Source organism: Salarias fasciatus, chromosome 8 (genome assembly GCF_902148845.1).
Source record: "Salarias fasciatus chromosome 8, fSalaFa1.1, whole genome shotgun sequence".
NCBI lineage: Eukaryota > Metazoa > Chordata > Actinopteri > Blenniiformes > Blenniidae > Salarias > Salarias fasciatus.
The window spans coordinates 5,579,463-5,593,664 of record NC_043752.1 but is presented as its reverse complement, the minus strand read 5'-3'; the positions used below and the strand labels follow the sequence as shown (position 1 = coordinate 5,593,664).

The 14,202-nt window shown below is 47.1% G+C and overlaps 1 protein-coding gene across 1 annotated transcript in view; it reads left to right on the top strand.

The window, feature by feature from the left end:
• Positions 1-14,202, top strand: part of dnah9 (dynein, axonemal, heavy chain 9) — a 138,134-nt gene that overhangs the window by 47,000 nt on the left and 76,932 nt on the right. Inside the window, exons 37-47 of the mRNA XM_030098214.1 lie at positions 1,543-1,830; positions 3,063-3,273; positions 3,346-3,473; positions 3,826-3,934; positions 4,876-5,023; positions 5,378-5,552; positions 6,584-6,757; positions 8,124-8,331; positions 9,375-9,540; positions 10,043-10,145; positions 10,815-11,054. Coding sequence (XP_029954074.1) covers positions 1,543-1,830; positions 3,063-3,273; positions 3,346-3,473; positions 3,826-3,934; positions 4,876-5,023; positions 5,378-5,552; positions 6,584-6,757; positions 8,124-8,331; positions 9,375-9,540; positions 10,043-10,145; positions 10,815-11,054 — 1,950 coding nt within the window. The remainder of the gene's footprint in view (positions 1-1,542; positions 1,831-3,062; positions 3,274-3,345; positions 3,474-3,825; positions 3,935-4,875; positions 5,024-5,377; positions 5,553-6,583; positions 6,758-8,123; positions 8,332-9,374; positions 9,541-10,042; positions 10,146-10,814; positions 11,055-14,202) is intronic.

The window sequence follows — 14,202 nt, the reverse complement described above, 5'->3', positions numbered from 1 at the left end:
CGGTGCTCCCGACATTTTTTAAATATCACCTTAATTATACTTTTTTTTTTTCCCATCCCCTCTCTCTGTGTTGTTTCAAGTTTTTAGCAACTTAGCAGTAATGAAATCAAATGAACAGAGCGTTTTTTTCAGAGCTATTCTCACAACGGCTGAAGCTGCAAATCGATCGAAAGTGCTGAACTTTATGCTAGAGTTTTTTGAGAATGACTGTGCAGGGAGGAAAGTGCCGCCGTGCTTCAGTTTGGTGGCAGCACCAAGGTCACTGAGTGGAGGAAAACTAGTTTCAAAACTTACAGCGACTTAGATAGTCGAATACTGCATGAAAAGTCAGCATACATGTCTATTCAGTAGGATTTGTTTTAATTTTTATTACTTAAAAGCAATAGATCAATAAGGTCTATTTAATATTTTTACTATTGTTCCTTCAAATTAGGTAATGTGCAACAATAATGTCAGTTTCCAATTTTCAAACAGGATCGCTCAAAGCTTGAGTAAAAAATTAGTTCTCTTTTGCAACAGAGAGTAACAGGCTCTCAACCTACAACTTAGTATCTTGTGAAAATAAGTAATTGGTTTGTATTACTGATGGAGAATGAATCACTCAGTGGTTTATTGAGGATTATAGTAACGAGTAATATAATATCTTCTAATATTGTAACATTTATGGAAATTTCATTTCAATCTGGTGATGTTATAATCAATTAATTCACAAATTATTACATGAGTGATTGTGTTTTTTTTAATAAAAAAAAAAACAACCTTTGAATGAATGTGTTTTGGTGGAAGTGGACACTTATGCATCCGCGTGGTCCAAGTACTCTTTGCCGAGATCATCCATCCGTGTTGTACACGCCAGCTTCATTATTTCCCCTGACGTCCGGGGCCGATCCCGGGGTTGTGCAGATGCCCCGCTATCAGCTCCTGTCTGGTGACAGTTTAGAGACACGGTGATCCCAGAGCGCGGCTGGTGTCACTGACCTCTGATCTGGTTCATATTATCAGACAAAGTGAAGTGATGGCTTTATCTGGGATAACAGGCCGGTGTGAAGGGGCTTCCGCAGAGTTTGATTGACGCCCGGTTCATCCGCTGAGTGAAAATGTGAAAATACATTGCTAGTGGGTGATGTGGGTGTAGAAGTAATGAGAGAAAGCAAGGAGGGACGGAAGGACGGAAAGAGCACGACTGAAGCTGGAAGGATGTGTTGGTTGAAAGAAGAAAAAACTACAAATGAAAGTGAGCCGTGAAGAGGGAAGAATGGACCAGGAACAGAGAGAATGAGTAGAAAGCAATGAGGAAAGGAAGAGGAAAGTGAAGTGAGGCAGAATGAAAGAAAATGAGAAAAATGGAATAAAAGAGGAGGGAAGAATGATGGGGATGGAGAAGAATGAGAATGAAAAACTTACGAAGAGTGAGAAGAAAATAAGAATGGCGAGTGAGGAATCAGAAACAGAAGAAGTAAATGGACTACACAAAACGCTTTTTTGGAAAAAGTGGTGGAAAAAGGATGAAAGTCCTTTGTTTTCATCCCCCTTCTCCTCCAGGACCACTACGACTGGGGCCTCCGGGCCATCAAGTCGGTCCTGGTCGTGGCCGGATCCCTCAAGAGGGGCGACCCCGGCCGGGCCGAGGACCAGGTGTTGATGAGAGCCCTGCGAGACTTCAACATCCCCAAGATCGTGACGGACGACATGCCGGTGTTCATGGGCCTGATCGGAGACCTGTTCCCGGCTCTGGACGTCCCCCGCAAGAGAGACCCGGACTTCGAGAGGCACGTCAAGGAGGCCATCCTGGACCTGAAGCTGCAGGCCGAGGACAACTTCGTGCTGAAGGTAGGGCGGGCGGGCGGGTGCGCTGCGGCGGGCCTTCACGCCTGTCTGCTCGGGTTTATCTAACCGCGCTTCTTCGATCGGCGCTGGAAAAGAGACGAGGGTCCCGCTCCAGCGCGAGTCGCCGGCTAACACCGAGGATGAAGACAAACATAATTACAAGTTGTCTGCGAAGCACGGGTCCCCAAATGGGGGTTTCATCTTGAACAATTTGGACGGATATTACAGTTGCGGCGCTCCGACTCAGATTTATCTCGCTTCTTTCCAAAAGCTATTTACCTCACGTCATAATGCCCCGCCGGGAAATACACATTAGTGTCAAGCTAGTCTGCAGCATCTGGATGAATCGGGCAAATATAGCCGAGAGCTCAGGTACCCGAGCTCATGACCTAATTGTAATCATTATATTACATACAGATACACACACACACACACACACACACATGCACAGCGGGAGGGGTTATATATGTCAGAGACAGATGTAGGCAGGACCGGGGGGAAATAAGTGCAATCTGCCTCAGGTCAAACAGACACGGGAACCACATAATAACAGTCCATCAACGGCGGCCGGCGCTGCACCGCGCCACTTAACCCTGACATTGTGAGAGACAGCCACAGAAATAAACAAAGAGGGGAAGAAACGGAGCGGCAGCGAGCGCGTCGGAGCGCTCAATAACAAACCGTCCGCCCCCAGAGCCTGAACTTTTTACTGTCTTTGTTTGCACGTCCAACCTTTTGATTCCAGACAATGAGCAGAGAGAAGGGGGGGGGGGGGGGGGGGGGGGGGGGGGCAGGCGAGGCCACGGGGAAGACGGCCCGCACCTTTAGCGCTAGCCCGCGCTAGCATCGGCCCCGGTCAGACATCGAAGCCGTAATCAGCCGGAGCCTTTGAGAGCTGAAAGCTGCCCGCGCCGCGCCGCGCCTGAAAGGACGGGAGGAAGCCGCGAGAGGCCCGGTCGATGCCATCGATCAGGCATCGCCGTCTGTATGTTTGAGCGGAAATGGGGAGGAAATCTCTTTCTTCCCCCCCTTTTTTTTTTTTTTCCTGTTGCTCTTTGTGAGACACTTCTCCATGTCAATGAAAATGTTACACCACCATTCACAATTTCAGTGTGTTTTATAACTTCCAAGTTGTAAAACCAAGAAATATAGAAGGTTCTTGACCCTTCATGAAGAGTAAGGTACCTCTGTTTTTATCACATTCTTCCAAACGGAATCAAAAATGAATTCTCCAGGTGGTGCAGCTGGAGGAGCTGCTGGCCGTGCGCCACTCCGTGTTCGTGATCGGGAACGCCGGCACCGGGAAGAGCCAGGTGCTGCGGTCGCTGCAGCGGACCTACCAGAGGATGAAGCGCCGGCCCGTGTGCACGGACCTCAACCCCAAAGCCGTGACCAACGACGAGCTCTTCGGCATCATCAACCCGGCGACCCGGGAGTGGAAAGACGGTGATGGAGCGCACCTGCGGCTCTCCCCCTCTCCGCCGGCGCCGACTCTTTAACCAGCTCTCCTCCCTCCAGGCCTGTTCTCCAGCATCATGCGGGAGCTCGCCAACGTCAGCCACAACGGGCCCAAGTGGATCGTCCTGGACGGCGACATCGACCCGATGTGGATCGAGTCACTCAACACAGTCATGGATGACAACAAGGTGCGAAGGAGCCGCACGGCGTGTCGAGATGTGCCGGCTATTCAGTAGCGGGATGACATTCTCACTGCCGTCCGCTCGCCAAATGAGCATCCAGATCTGAAAAGGAAATGTGGCTGAGTCACGGCGGGTGAGAAAGAACAAGTGACAGCGAGGAACGGAGAGAGTTGTAAACTATTTGTACCGGTTGACTGACAGAGTAAATGACAGTATGTGCATCTAATGCTGAGAATAGTGAGAGGAGCTGGTAAAGCAGGTGACATAATCCAGGCTCAGAGCGTGAAGAAGCCACAGGAAGAGCAGACTTCTGTCCTCGGTGACACTCTGGCTCTGTAAATACCTCTCCCTCTGTCAGGTGCTGACTCTGGCCAGTAACGAGCGGATCCCTCTCAACCCCACCATGAGGCTGGTGTTTGAGATCAGCCACCTTCGCACTGCGACTCCAGCCACGGTCTCCAGAGCAGGTGCTGTCCGATCGTCCTGCCTGTCCAGAAACACACAACAGGGTGCTGCGTTATGAAAACAATTTTCTATCATAACTTTGTACAATTATAAGCCATGTAAAAGTGATTCATGTCTTTACTTTCTGAAGCTTCAAATGCAAAAATGGAAAACAAATGCAATTAAATATCAGTGTTAGCTTTAGACTAACTTTAAAACCTCTAACTTGCACAGTCTTTAGTCGGAAATGAGAATATCTTTGACAAGGTTTTATAACTTAAATCAATTTCTTTGAAATCGGCCAAATCAGAAATATCAAAACATGTCCAGACTACATTCTCACTAATCAACCTAATCAAACCAAGTGTCCAAACACTCAAACTGTTCTGGGGAAATAACCATTCAAAAAAAAAAAAAAAAAAAAAGGACCACTTGTGTGTCAGTTTTTTTTTTTTTTTTGGACAAAATGCAAACCGATACAAGTGATGTCAAGTCACATCTATGAATTTGCTAAATGAAAAACATCAGAACCGTGACTGAACTATAACTCGTTTTTTTGCCATTCCCCAACTTAAAGCAACTCTAACCCACACACACATCAGTAAATAGACAGAGCCCGGCTGATACTGATATGTGTCAGTTACTTTTTCACAAAGCTCTTGTTAACTGGAGGTCGAAGTGCTTCTTTAGTGCACAACAAACCTTGTTACTTATAATTGACATTCATATTTCAATGAAAACACTTTTACATTTTTGGATTTATTCACTTTGGATACTTTGAGTATCTGACAAACGACAACACTGAGACCTGAGCTCAGATTAACTCGATGTATAATCCGTGGTTGTGAAAACATGCAGGCTACATATTTGTTATGTTTTTGGATTTAACTGAATCCCATAACAGGTGAACAGGTGGTCTTGCGGTCCAGGAACTCCAGTCTTCTGACCTCCTTCCCGTTTGCAGGTATCTTGTACATAAACCCTGCAGACCTCGGGTGGAACCCGCCGGTGACCAGCTGGATCGACAGGCGGGAGGTCCAGTCGGAGAAGGCCAACCTCACCATCCTGTTCGACAAGTACCTCCCGTCCTGCCTGGAGGCCGTCAGATCCAGGTACGTCAGCGGGTTGAAAAGCCGGCGCTGACTCACGGGAAGTGGACGTGTGCAGGACGGGAACACAGGAAGCAGAGGAGGAACAGTTTGTCCTGCCCTGCAGACAAAAAGCAGCAGTCGGCGCGGCGACACTCGCTCATGCGTCACTCGGCTTCACGTAATTGAATTAGTCAAAAGAAGCTGTGTTTGTTCTGCTGGACGTGCAAAAACATGGGCCGCACAATTCCGAATGACAGAAGGTGGAAACATAATTTAACATTTGATTTGCTTCTGTTAGCGCGGCAGTACTTGTGAGCAGAGGCGAGCGCTAACAGTGCTGTAACCCTGTGATGTGTGTGTGTGTGTGTGTGTCAGGTTTAAGAAGATCATCCCCATCCCCGAGCAGAGCCTGGTCCAGATGCTGTGCTACCTGCTGGAGTGTCTTCTGACTCCAGAAAACACGCCGCCAGACTGCGCCAAAGAGCTGCACGAGCTCTACTTCGTCTTCGCCGCCATCTGGGCCTTCGGCGGCGCCATGTTTCAGGACCAGGTCTGTTTCCCCTTTTCACCATAAAATTATAAAGAGAAAATGCATTATTTGTATGTTTTTGTTCCATTTTAGTGATTTTAAGAATTTTAGTCTTTCAGCACTCATCATGACCTTTTATTGTTTGGTCACATATTAATTTGTGATGCACACTGTGATCAGTAAAAGGGTGACCCATGCTTTTAAAAGTCATGTTTGTCACCTCTAGAGACATGAAAATATTAAAATGTGCAAAACATATCTAGTGAACCCTTCATGGAGCCTCTAAAGGGGGGTTAAGTAGATCCATGTGTCTCTTCAGTCATGAGCTTCACTGCGATTGTCACAAAATTTAAAAATATTACGTTTTAAAGTACCAAAATAATCCTTCTCATCCCGCTTTCAATAGTAAATATCATTTTCGCCCCTTGATTCAGTGACTTTCTTAGCATTTCCCACATTGCAGAAATCAGAGGACTCTGAGAATGAGACCGAACTGAAGCCTGAGTTTCTTGGATTATGGGCTATCCTTCGCTTCTCTTCCCGCCCCGGCGGATCTTAAGTGGCTCAACTTTGTTCCTCAGTTCATGAAAAGTCATTTGAATGTTATTTTCACTGGAAGAAATGGCAGGTTTTCAAGAGAGAGAGAGAAAGATCTCCATCTGAAAATGAAGTGGACTCCGACGCCGGCCGGCAGAATTTAAATCAGCGGGAGAGCCGCGGCCGGCAGTTGCTAAGCAATCCGGTTAGCGGCGTACAGTAAGCGCGTCCGTCTACGTTACGGGATAAAACCGCTCTCCCCTCGGTACAAATGTGCTCCACTTTATTTTCCCATCACAGATGCATTTAAATGCTAAGTGGTTTTATTGACTGGAGAGTTTCTGGTGAATGGAGGAGACAGGTACCGAAGGGGCCCGGCGGAGGCTGAGAGAGTGGCCCGCCGTCTCTCATCCCCCCCCCCCCCCCCCGTCTCCGTACCGCCGCCGCCGATCCATAGCTACTGTACGGCGGTATCGAGCGCTCTGGCCACCCTCTGTGTCTCTGTGTGAGTGCAGCTGGTCGACTACAGAGCCCAGTTCAGCAAGTGGTGGGTGGCCGAGTTCAAAACCATCAAGTTCCCGTCCCAGGGCACCGTCTTCGACTACTACATCGACCCGGAGAGCAAGAAATTCGAACCCTGGTCCAAGATGGTGCCCAAGTTCGAGATGGACGCCGACACGCCTCTGCAGGTACTCCAGAACAGTGGTAGCAGTGTATCCCTGATTTTCTGTTTTTAATCAGAAAAACATTATTTATCATTGATGAATGTGACTGGTCCTTCTTTTTAATGCAGGTTGAACATTTTTAAAACCTTGATATAAGATTTACTGTCAAAGAATACTGTTTAAAACATTATTAATTAGGTTAAAATACTACCTGCATATCACCATGCAAGTTCCATAAAATGGGAAAAAAAAATTGTGAGTGAAGGGGTGGGCAACTATTTTTATCAAAATATGTATTATTACTGAAAAATTGCGCCCTCTAGTGGCCCTACATGAAAACTACACTATTTTAGCTTTCCTTCCATATTTCAAAATGATTCTGTTTTTCTTCTGAAGTGTGTGAATGGAGTCTGTGCTGCGTGGAGACTTATTTTCTGACATCTTTAAAAGAAGCAGACATAGCAGAGAGCTAGCTAGCTAGCACACGAGGAATTGCTGACTCATTTATGCTAATTCCGTCGTCCTCTTTTCCAGAATAATCCCCTGGAAAAGATCTGTTCAGTGCAAACAGTCATTATTCAGTGTTTAATTTACTGTTACTCCGTTAAGTCTTCAATTACCACAAAGTGTGACCTTGTTTAATGCGTGTCGAGGTGTTTTAGCGAGAGAACCCAGCCGAGTGGCGTTTTTAACAAATGGAGCTGCGAACCCGCCCGCCCGCCCCTCCCCCGACACGAGCGTGCTCCCGAGGGGTCTGCTGATAGCTATAACAGACGACCCTGAACCATCCCGCCCGAGCCACCGGAGGGAAAACCTCCCATGATCCCCTCAGCAAACCTGACCTCCCTGATTAGCATTAGCGTAGCATTAAGCCCCGCTGCTCTGCAGGTTCCCGTGGCGTCTGATCCGCGGTTAGAGGCCCCGTCAAACCTGCCCTCTCTTTACTGTTTGTTGTTTCTTTTGGCTGTTGTTTTCTCACCCCGAGGTGGCAGATGGCCGCGCACCTCCCAGTCTGCTCCTGTCTGCTCTTTATTCCTCATGAAAGGGAGGTTTTTTTCAGTTTTTTTTTTTTTTTTTCCTCCCACTTCCTACTGTTGCCAAAAGCTTCCCTCATGAGGAAGTTGTTGGGTTTGTCTCTTCGGTTTTGTGAAGTCTCGCCCTGCGGTGACCTCTGTAGAGCTTTGATGTCATTTAAAATAAACAGCATTTGAGGAATTGTGACAGTCAGGAGGCCAAAACTGACCTGCAAATTAGTGCCAATGGAGATTTGTGTCCAGAGGATGGGAACAAACAGTCGATACAAACATACTCCTAGAACTGAACCCGTCGGTTTCAGTTCAGAAGACTGTTCCAAATGTTTGGTACCCTTTGAGTGTCTTCTTGCACTCAGGCGTGTCTGGTCCACACCACGGAAACCATCCGGGTGCGATACTTCATGGACCGCCTCCTGGAGCAGCGCCGGCCCGTCATGCTGGTCGGGAACGCCGGCACCGGGAAGTCGGTGCTGGTCGGGGACAAGCTGGGATCACTGGACACCGAGAAATACATGATCAAGAACGTCCCCTTCAACTATTACACCACGTCCGCTATGCTCCAAGGTATTCAGTGATCGCATGTCTGCTGTTAACAGCATTTATGTTGTCTCCTCTGTACTCATCTGTAGTTACTTCAAACTAACTTGAAGTGACATTTTTTTGCAAAAAAATCCAATGACGTGACCGTTCACACTCTCATTTTGATGAAACTGTCAATAATACAAGCATATCTTAGTTTTTCTTGCAGAAACTCTGGCGGAGAGTTTAAAATAACTTTACTCAACCACCAGATTCGAAGAAAATATCACACAGAATGTCTGACAAGTACAGAAATGTTAATTAATGTTTCGTCACATGCTAACCCTCCAGACTATTGTAACATCACTTTGTACCACCGAGTAGTTTAAAATGTAGATAATACAGCCTGTGAACAGGATTTGAATATCTTCAAATATAATATGTAGGCAGGATTGTTTGAATAATAAAAAGAGCCAAAGTTGATTGAGAAGTTGTTATATTGCATTGATTGAAGGGCAAGGGCGTCCAATTGATTGCGATTCTCACCAATGCAGCATAGAAGCTGTAAAAACTTGAACTACCTTTGTTTTCTCCATTAAACTCACTCCTGCGGAAGTCAAACTGGAACTTCAGATGGCGTTTACTCTTCTTTTCTTTAGCCAGAATTACAGGTTTGATGATAAATGTTGCCCGTGCTGTAGAGTTGCGCGATAATTGGAGCGATCTGACTATTTGTTTTGTCTTAATGAAGCGCTAATGAGCGGCGTGTCGGTCCCACCGACCGAGCCGGCTGCAGCGGCGGGGTCTCGACGGGGCCGACACTTCTCACCAATCTGTCTCTCTGAGTGCCGCTTCTTTATTCAAGGAATTGATCTTGTCCTCGTATATTTTTTTTTTTCTTTTTTTATTGGACAGCCAATTATCCATTCAGAGAGATGATGCCTCGTTATTTCTCCTTTAACGTCTCAAAATTATTGACTGGAGGTTAATCTGGAAGACGCTAACTTTAAAGTCAGATAAAGTCTTCTGTAACACACCCCACCTATACTGTGTTCACCTCTTCCTGTCTCCCCTCCGTCCCTCCCCAGGCGTGCTGGAAAAGCCCCTGGAGAAGAAAGCCGGGCGCAACTACGGACCGCCGGGCAGCCGGCGGCTGGTCTACTTCGTCGACGACCTGAACATGCCGGAGGTGGACGCCTACGGCACGGTGCAGCCGCACACGCTCATCCGCCAGCACCTGGACTACAGCCACTGGTGGGGCTCCGTGTCGGGATCCGTGCACACGCCGCCGGGAGCCGGCCTTAATTGCGGGGATGATGGACGGTTCCCCGCCGCTTGCCCGTGTATTAACATAGAGCGGGGCGGCTGACATAACGGAGCGCCAGAGGATGATGGGCGCCACGTCCTTAATAACTCAGAAGCTTTTAGTATTCCCAGCTTTCGGTGTCAAAAGTCAAAGAGGGGAGGGTGGGGTGGGGGTGGACCGCACCGCTCCGTCCTCTGTAAACGGTTGAACGCGGTGCGACAGACACAGGTTTAGACACGGTCAGCCCATTACAGATATGCTTGGGGGATTTGGGCTCTGAAATTGAGAAGGAAGGAGGACGGCGCCGAGCCACGCCAGCTTAAGTGTGAGCCGAGGCGTCCGTATCGAGAAGCCAGTGTGAGCCGCCGTGCGCGCGGCGTCCTTAAATAATGATTTTTTTTTTTCTCCTTTCTTTTTCTAACCTTTCTATGTACGTGTGTGCGCTCCCAGGTATGACCGTAATAAGCTGCTTCTGAAGGAAATACACAACGTTCAATACGTGTCCTGCATGAACCCCACGGCCGGCAGCTTCACCATTAATCCACGACTGCAGGTACACACACACACACACACACACACGCCAGGAGCTCCCAGCACATTGTGTTCCACCCGTTATGCAACCCACTCCCGGGGTTCCATGTGTGCTAATTCGTCTTATCGCTAACAGTCTTCTCTTGGTTAAATTAGGTGATTTCGGATCCACGTCTGTTATTTCTCTGCCTTTGTTAATTTGTTTGCTCGTTCCTCGGCTGCAGCCGTTCATGCAGAGTTGATTGGATTTGGCCCAGAATTGAGGGGAACATGAATTCCACCATGTCTCAAACATTATAATTTAGCATTTGGAAAATTGAGGCGACTCGCTCCAGGGAGGATCCATTTGTTGTTCATTTGTTTGATTACGTAAGAAGAAGAGAGAAAAAAAAAAGAATATCCTGATCTTGTGTGTGAAAATGATTAAAAAAGACTTAAGGCTTCAGTGTTTGGCTCAAATTGCAAACTGTGCTATTGAAAGCAGGCATGATGACAATGTGGAAATCAACATACAAGATCAACGTATAAACATATAAAATCGGCAAATGATTCACAAAATGAAGGACAAAAGAAAATCTAAATATTATCAACAGCGAATTCAGGCATTGGTTTACATCACACATAACTTATAGACGTCAGATTTTAGTTTTAAATAAACATAAATGTTTGCACTCTGGTCTTTCTCCCGAAGCGCCACTTCTCGGTCTTCGCCCTGTCCTTCCCCGGAGCCGAAGCGCTGACCACCATCTACACCTCCATCCTGAACCAGCACCTGAAGGGCGACGGCTTCGGCGCCGCCGTGCAGAGGGCCGGCCCCGCCCTGGTCCAGCTGGCCCTCGCCCTCCACCAGCGCGTCTCCTCCACCTTCCTGCCCACCGCCGTCAAGTTCCACTACATCTTCAACCTGCGGGACCTCTCCAACATCTTCCAGGTGACTCGGAGAAAGCACTAGCTCCCCCAAACAGAAGTTACTTTGAAAAGAAAAAAAAAAAAAAAGTTGTGGTTTTTCTTCCCAGTTTTCCAATTTCAAACAAGAAGCGAGACGGTTTACCTTGATTCTCTCCGTCTGTGCGCCTCCGCCTCCCACGTGGGCCGAGCCAGGCTCCTATCACTAATTTCTCATCTAAATGATTATTGATTTAAGAGCAGAGTCTGAGAGCTGGAAATAAGTCTGAAATGAGTGTAACAGAAAATAGAATGGATTTGCACTTCCACGGGTGTTAGCCATGATTTAATGTATTTAAATGACTATAATATCAGAGCGCCGGGGCTGTCAGGGGAGAAGCTTTCGGGGGCAATATTTCTGTCAGAATCCTCCACGGTTTCTTGGAGGGCAGGCGCTCTCATTTAACACACTCTGTTGTATAATTAATGCTTTAAGCCACTCAGCTATAGGAACTTCATTTTTCATAATTCCATCTCGGAGTTTACAAAGGCAGCTCTGAGTTCTCCGCTGTACGGGCAGAGAATGCCCGGCTTCAGCGCCGCAGCGTTACCCGTCTCGATCCGCCTGTTTGAAGCCGCATGAATCAGTATTTATTCTTTTTGACGGGGGATGAAACGACAACGTGTGGAAGGAGGCGGTATGCTAAGCGAACGGCGGGGCGCTCGGAGAGCCGGCGCACAGGAACGACCACCGTCTGGTTACGTAGCAACTTGGATCCAGGAGTGCGGCGTTATAATGGTCTCACGAGCTCCAGCGAGGAGAATCGGCATCCGTCTCTGACGTCCCTGCTTTGAATGCACATTGTTTCCAAGCCTGTTCGATGTTCCGTGTTTGATCTGTGAATGATTCTGCATTCATCAGCATGAGGCGGAGGCAGACTGGATGAAAACCCGACTCTGTACATTATAAAATGAGTCACTCAGCAGCTGTCGTTCCGTTACATAAGTACATAAATTAAACACCAACCTGAGGAAATCTGATTGGACTGATCCTTTCTGATTGATCGGAGGTCTTCCTGTTTATGATCAGAGTTCTTGTCAGTGGCTTTCCAATGTCTGTTGCGTATCTTTGTGGTCGCCTGTCGCTGATTTTATAAAACCAGTTTGCATTTTGTTGATGACAAATGGATACATTCTTCAGTGTTTTGAATCCTGAAACTTTAAATCCCATGACTCTCAGACGTTGGTTAGATAGTCATCTTGGGAGTTTATGGAAATCGACTTTCCCTGTTATTCTGCTTCTCGATGTCTTCAGGTTTTTCCTTCTTTTTTTTGTTGTTGTTTTTCCTGCATCTGCACCTGTTGGTAATTTCCCGCCTCTGAAAGCGTCGCGGACGGCGTTGCACCCGCCACACGCTGCGTTCTTTCTAATTAGCAAAACGTGACGCCGAACCGGCTCGGGCCAGCTGCTTTCGCTGCAGCAGGTAGATGTTCATCATCTTCAGTCGACACGGGCACGCGGATTTCAAATCAGATTTAATTTGTTTTCTTTCCAGTTGTTTCAGTGAACCTCAAGGTTTTATCATCAACTTCAAACATAAGAATGGATCATCATCACCACGTTTTTGAGTGCTGGTCAGTTTCTGAGTCACATTGTTCAGCTAAATGTCTTCGAATACTGAATATTATTGGATCATTGGCCAACTGGAGCCTGAGAATGTCTTCAAGGTCATTGCCTGCTCCATGTGATCAGTACAGTTCCTTGAATACGTGCTGGACCCCATTGTTTCCAGATCATCTATTACTGGACAGTAATGTACATTTCCATCCAGTAGTTGTTCAGATAACTGACTGGCCAACTTATCCACTCGATTGGTCACCAGGGAGACGCTCGGCGGTAACGGCGTCTCGGATTCTCCTTTCAGCGCCGTCTCGACACTCGCCGTCAAAGACATTAAACCAAACACTTCATTAAGCACACTGAGGCATCCGTATCGGGTCTGAGCCTCCTGCGCTTCCAGATAAAAAGTCCACTTACCGTCCTAAAAGTCGACCTCGGCGGCTCCTTGATCACGCACATCACTGCCCTCACAACAGTGGGGAGTTTTAGCTCCGCCGTTTCGCTTTGAAGACGGCGTTTGAAGAGGCCACTCTGCCTGCTCTGTCAAAGTCTTTGTGCTTTTTTTTTTTTTTTTTTTTCACCCCCCCCTCTTTTCTTTTTTTAATTGGACCGCTCAGCGAGACTGGACATCCCAGAACCACTGAGAGGAAACGGTGTCAAAGCTTTCTCGCCGTTCCACTCTCCACCCTGCCGAGAGGAGCTAAAGAGAGCCAGAAAATGGACTCCCGGAGCTCGTTTGAAGTCCCTTTTTTTTTCGTATGTGTGTGTGTATTTCTTCTACAGTTCCAAGCGCTAACACCTCAGGACAGGTAGAAAGAGGTGAGCAGCTTCTCGGCTCCACACTTCCAAGAAGAGGAAAAGCATTTGGTGTGACAGTACAAACGCTCGCTCCAGTCCGGAGCGCGAGACATGAACGCTTGTCGTTCAGGGTTTTCCTGGTTGACGTTTCGGATGTTCCCCTAATTAGAGGCTTGACTTTCTCTTTTCCAATTTGGAACTTAGAGATGGGACCATTGTGTTTAACTCTAGTGAGCCAAAAAAAAAAAAAGCTGAGCTCAAAGGCACTGCAGGGGTTTGCTTAGAAAGGTACTTTTAAGTTTGACAGCAAAAAAAACGTGTCTCCAGAAAACTCTGAGCGCTGAAGCTGGTGTTTGGTTCGGTGACAGAAGAGGTCGACAAAAAGAAGGTCCTGGCGGGGAAACAGTCACATCGTATTAGCTTCATCTGAGAAAGTATAATCTCCAATTATCCACTCTCAGCATCATCGGCTCTTTGTCATCTTCTTTATACGTGGTTTATTAAACTTTTGTGGAAGGAAAAAAGAAATACAGAAAAACATGTCTGTGGAAAAGCGATGTTCTGGAAGTTGTTCTGCCTGGAAGTCCTTCACTGGAGTCCAGACTAAAATCTATTTCAGTGAAGACGTCGATGTTTCCCGTGAGCTTCTGTCCATCCAGACGCCTTCTTAACACTGATCCATGCCAGGACTCTGTCACTCCCTTTTCAGATCGATGTTTAATCACATTTTTTATTTGTACTGCATATAGAAAGTGAATTGAGATCTTTATTCTTT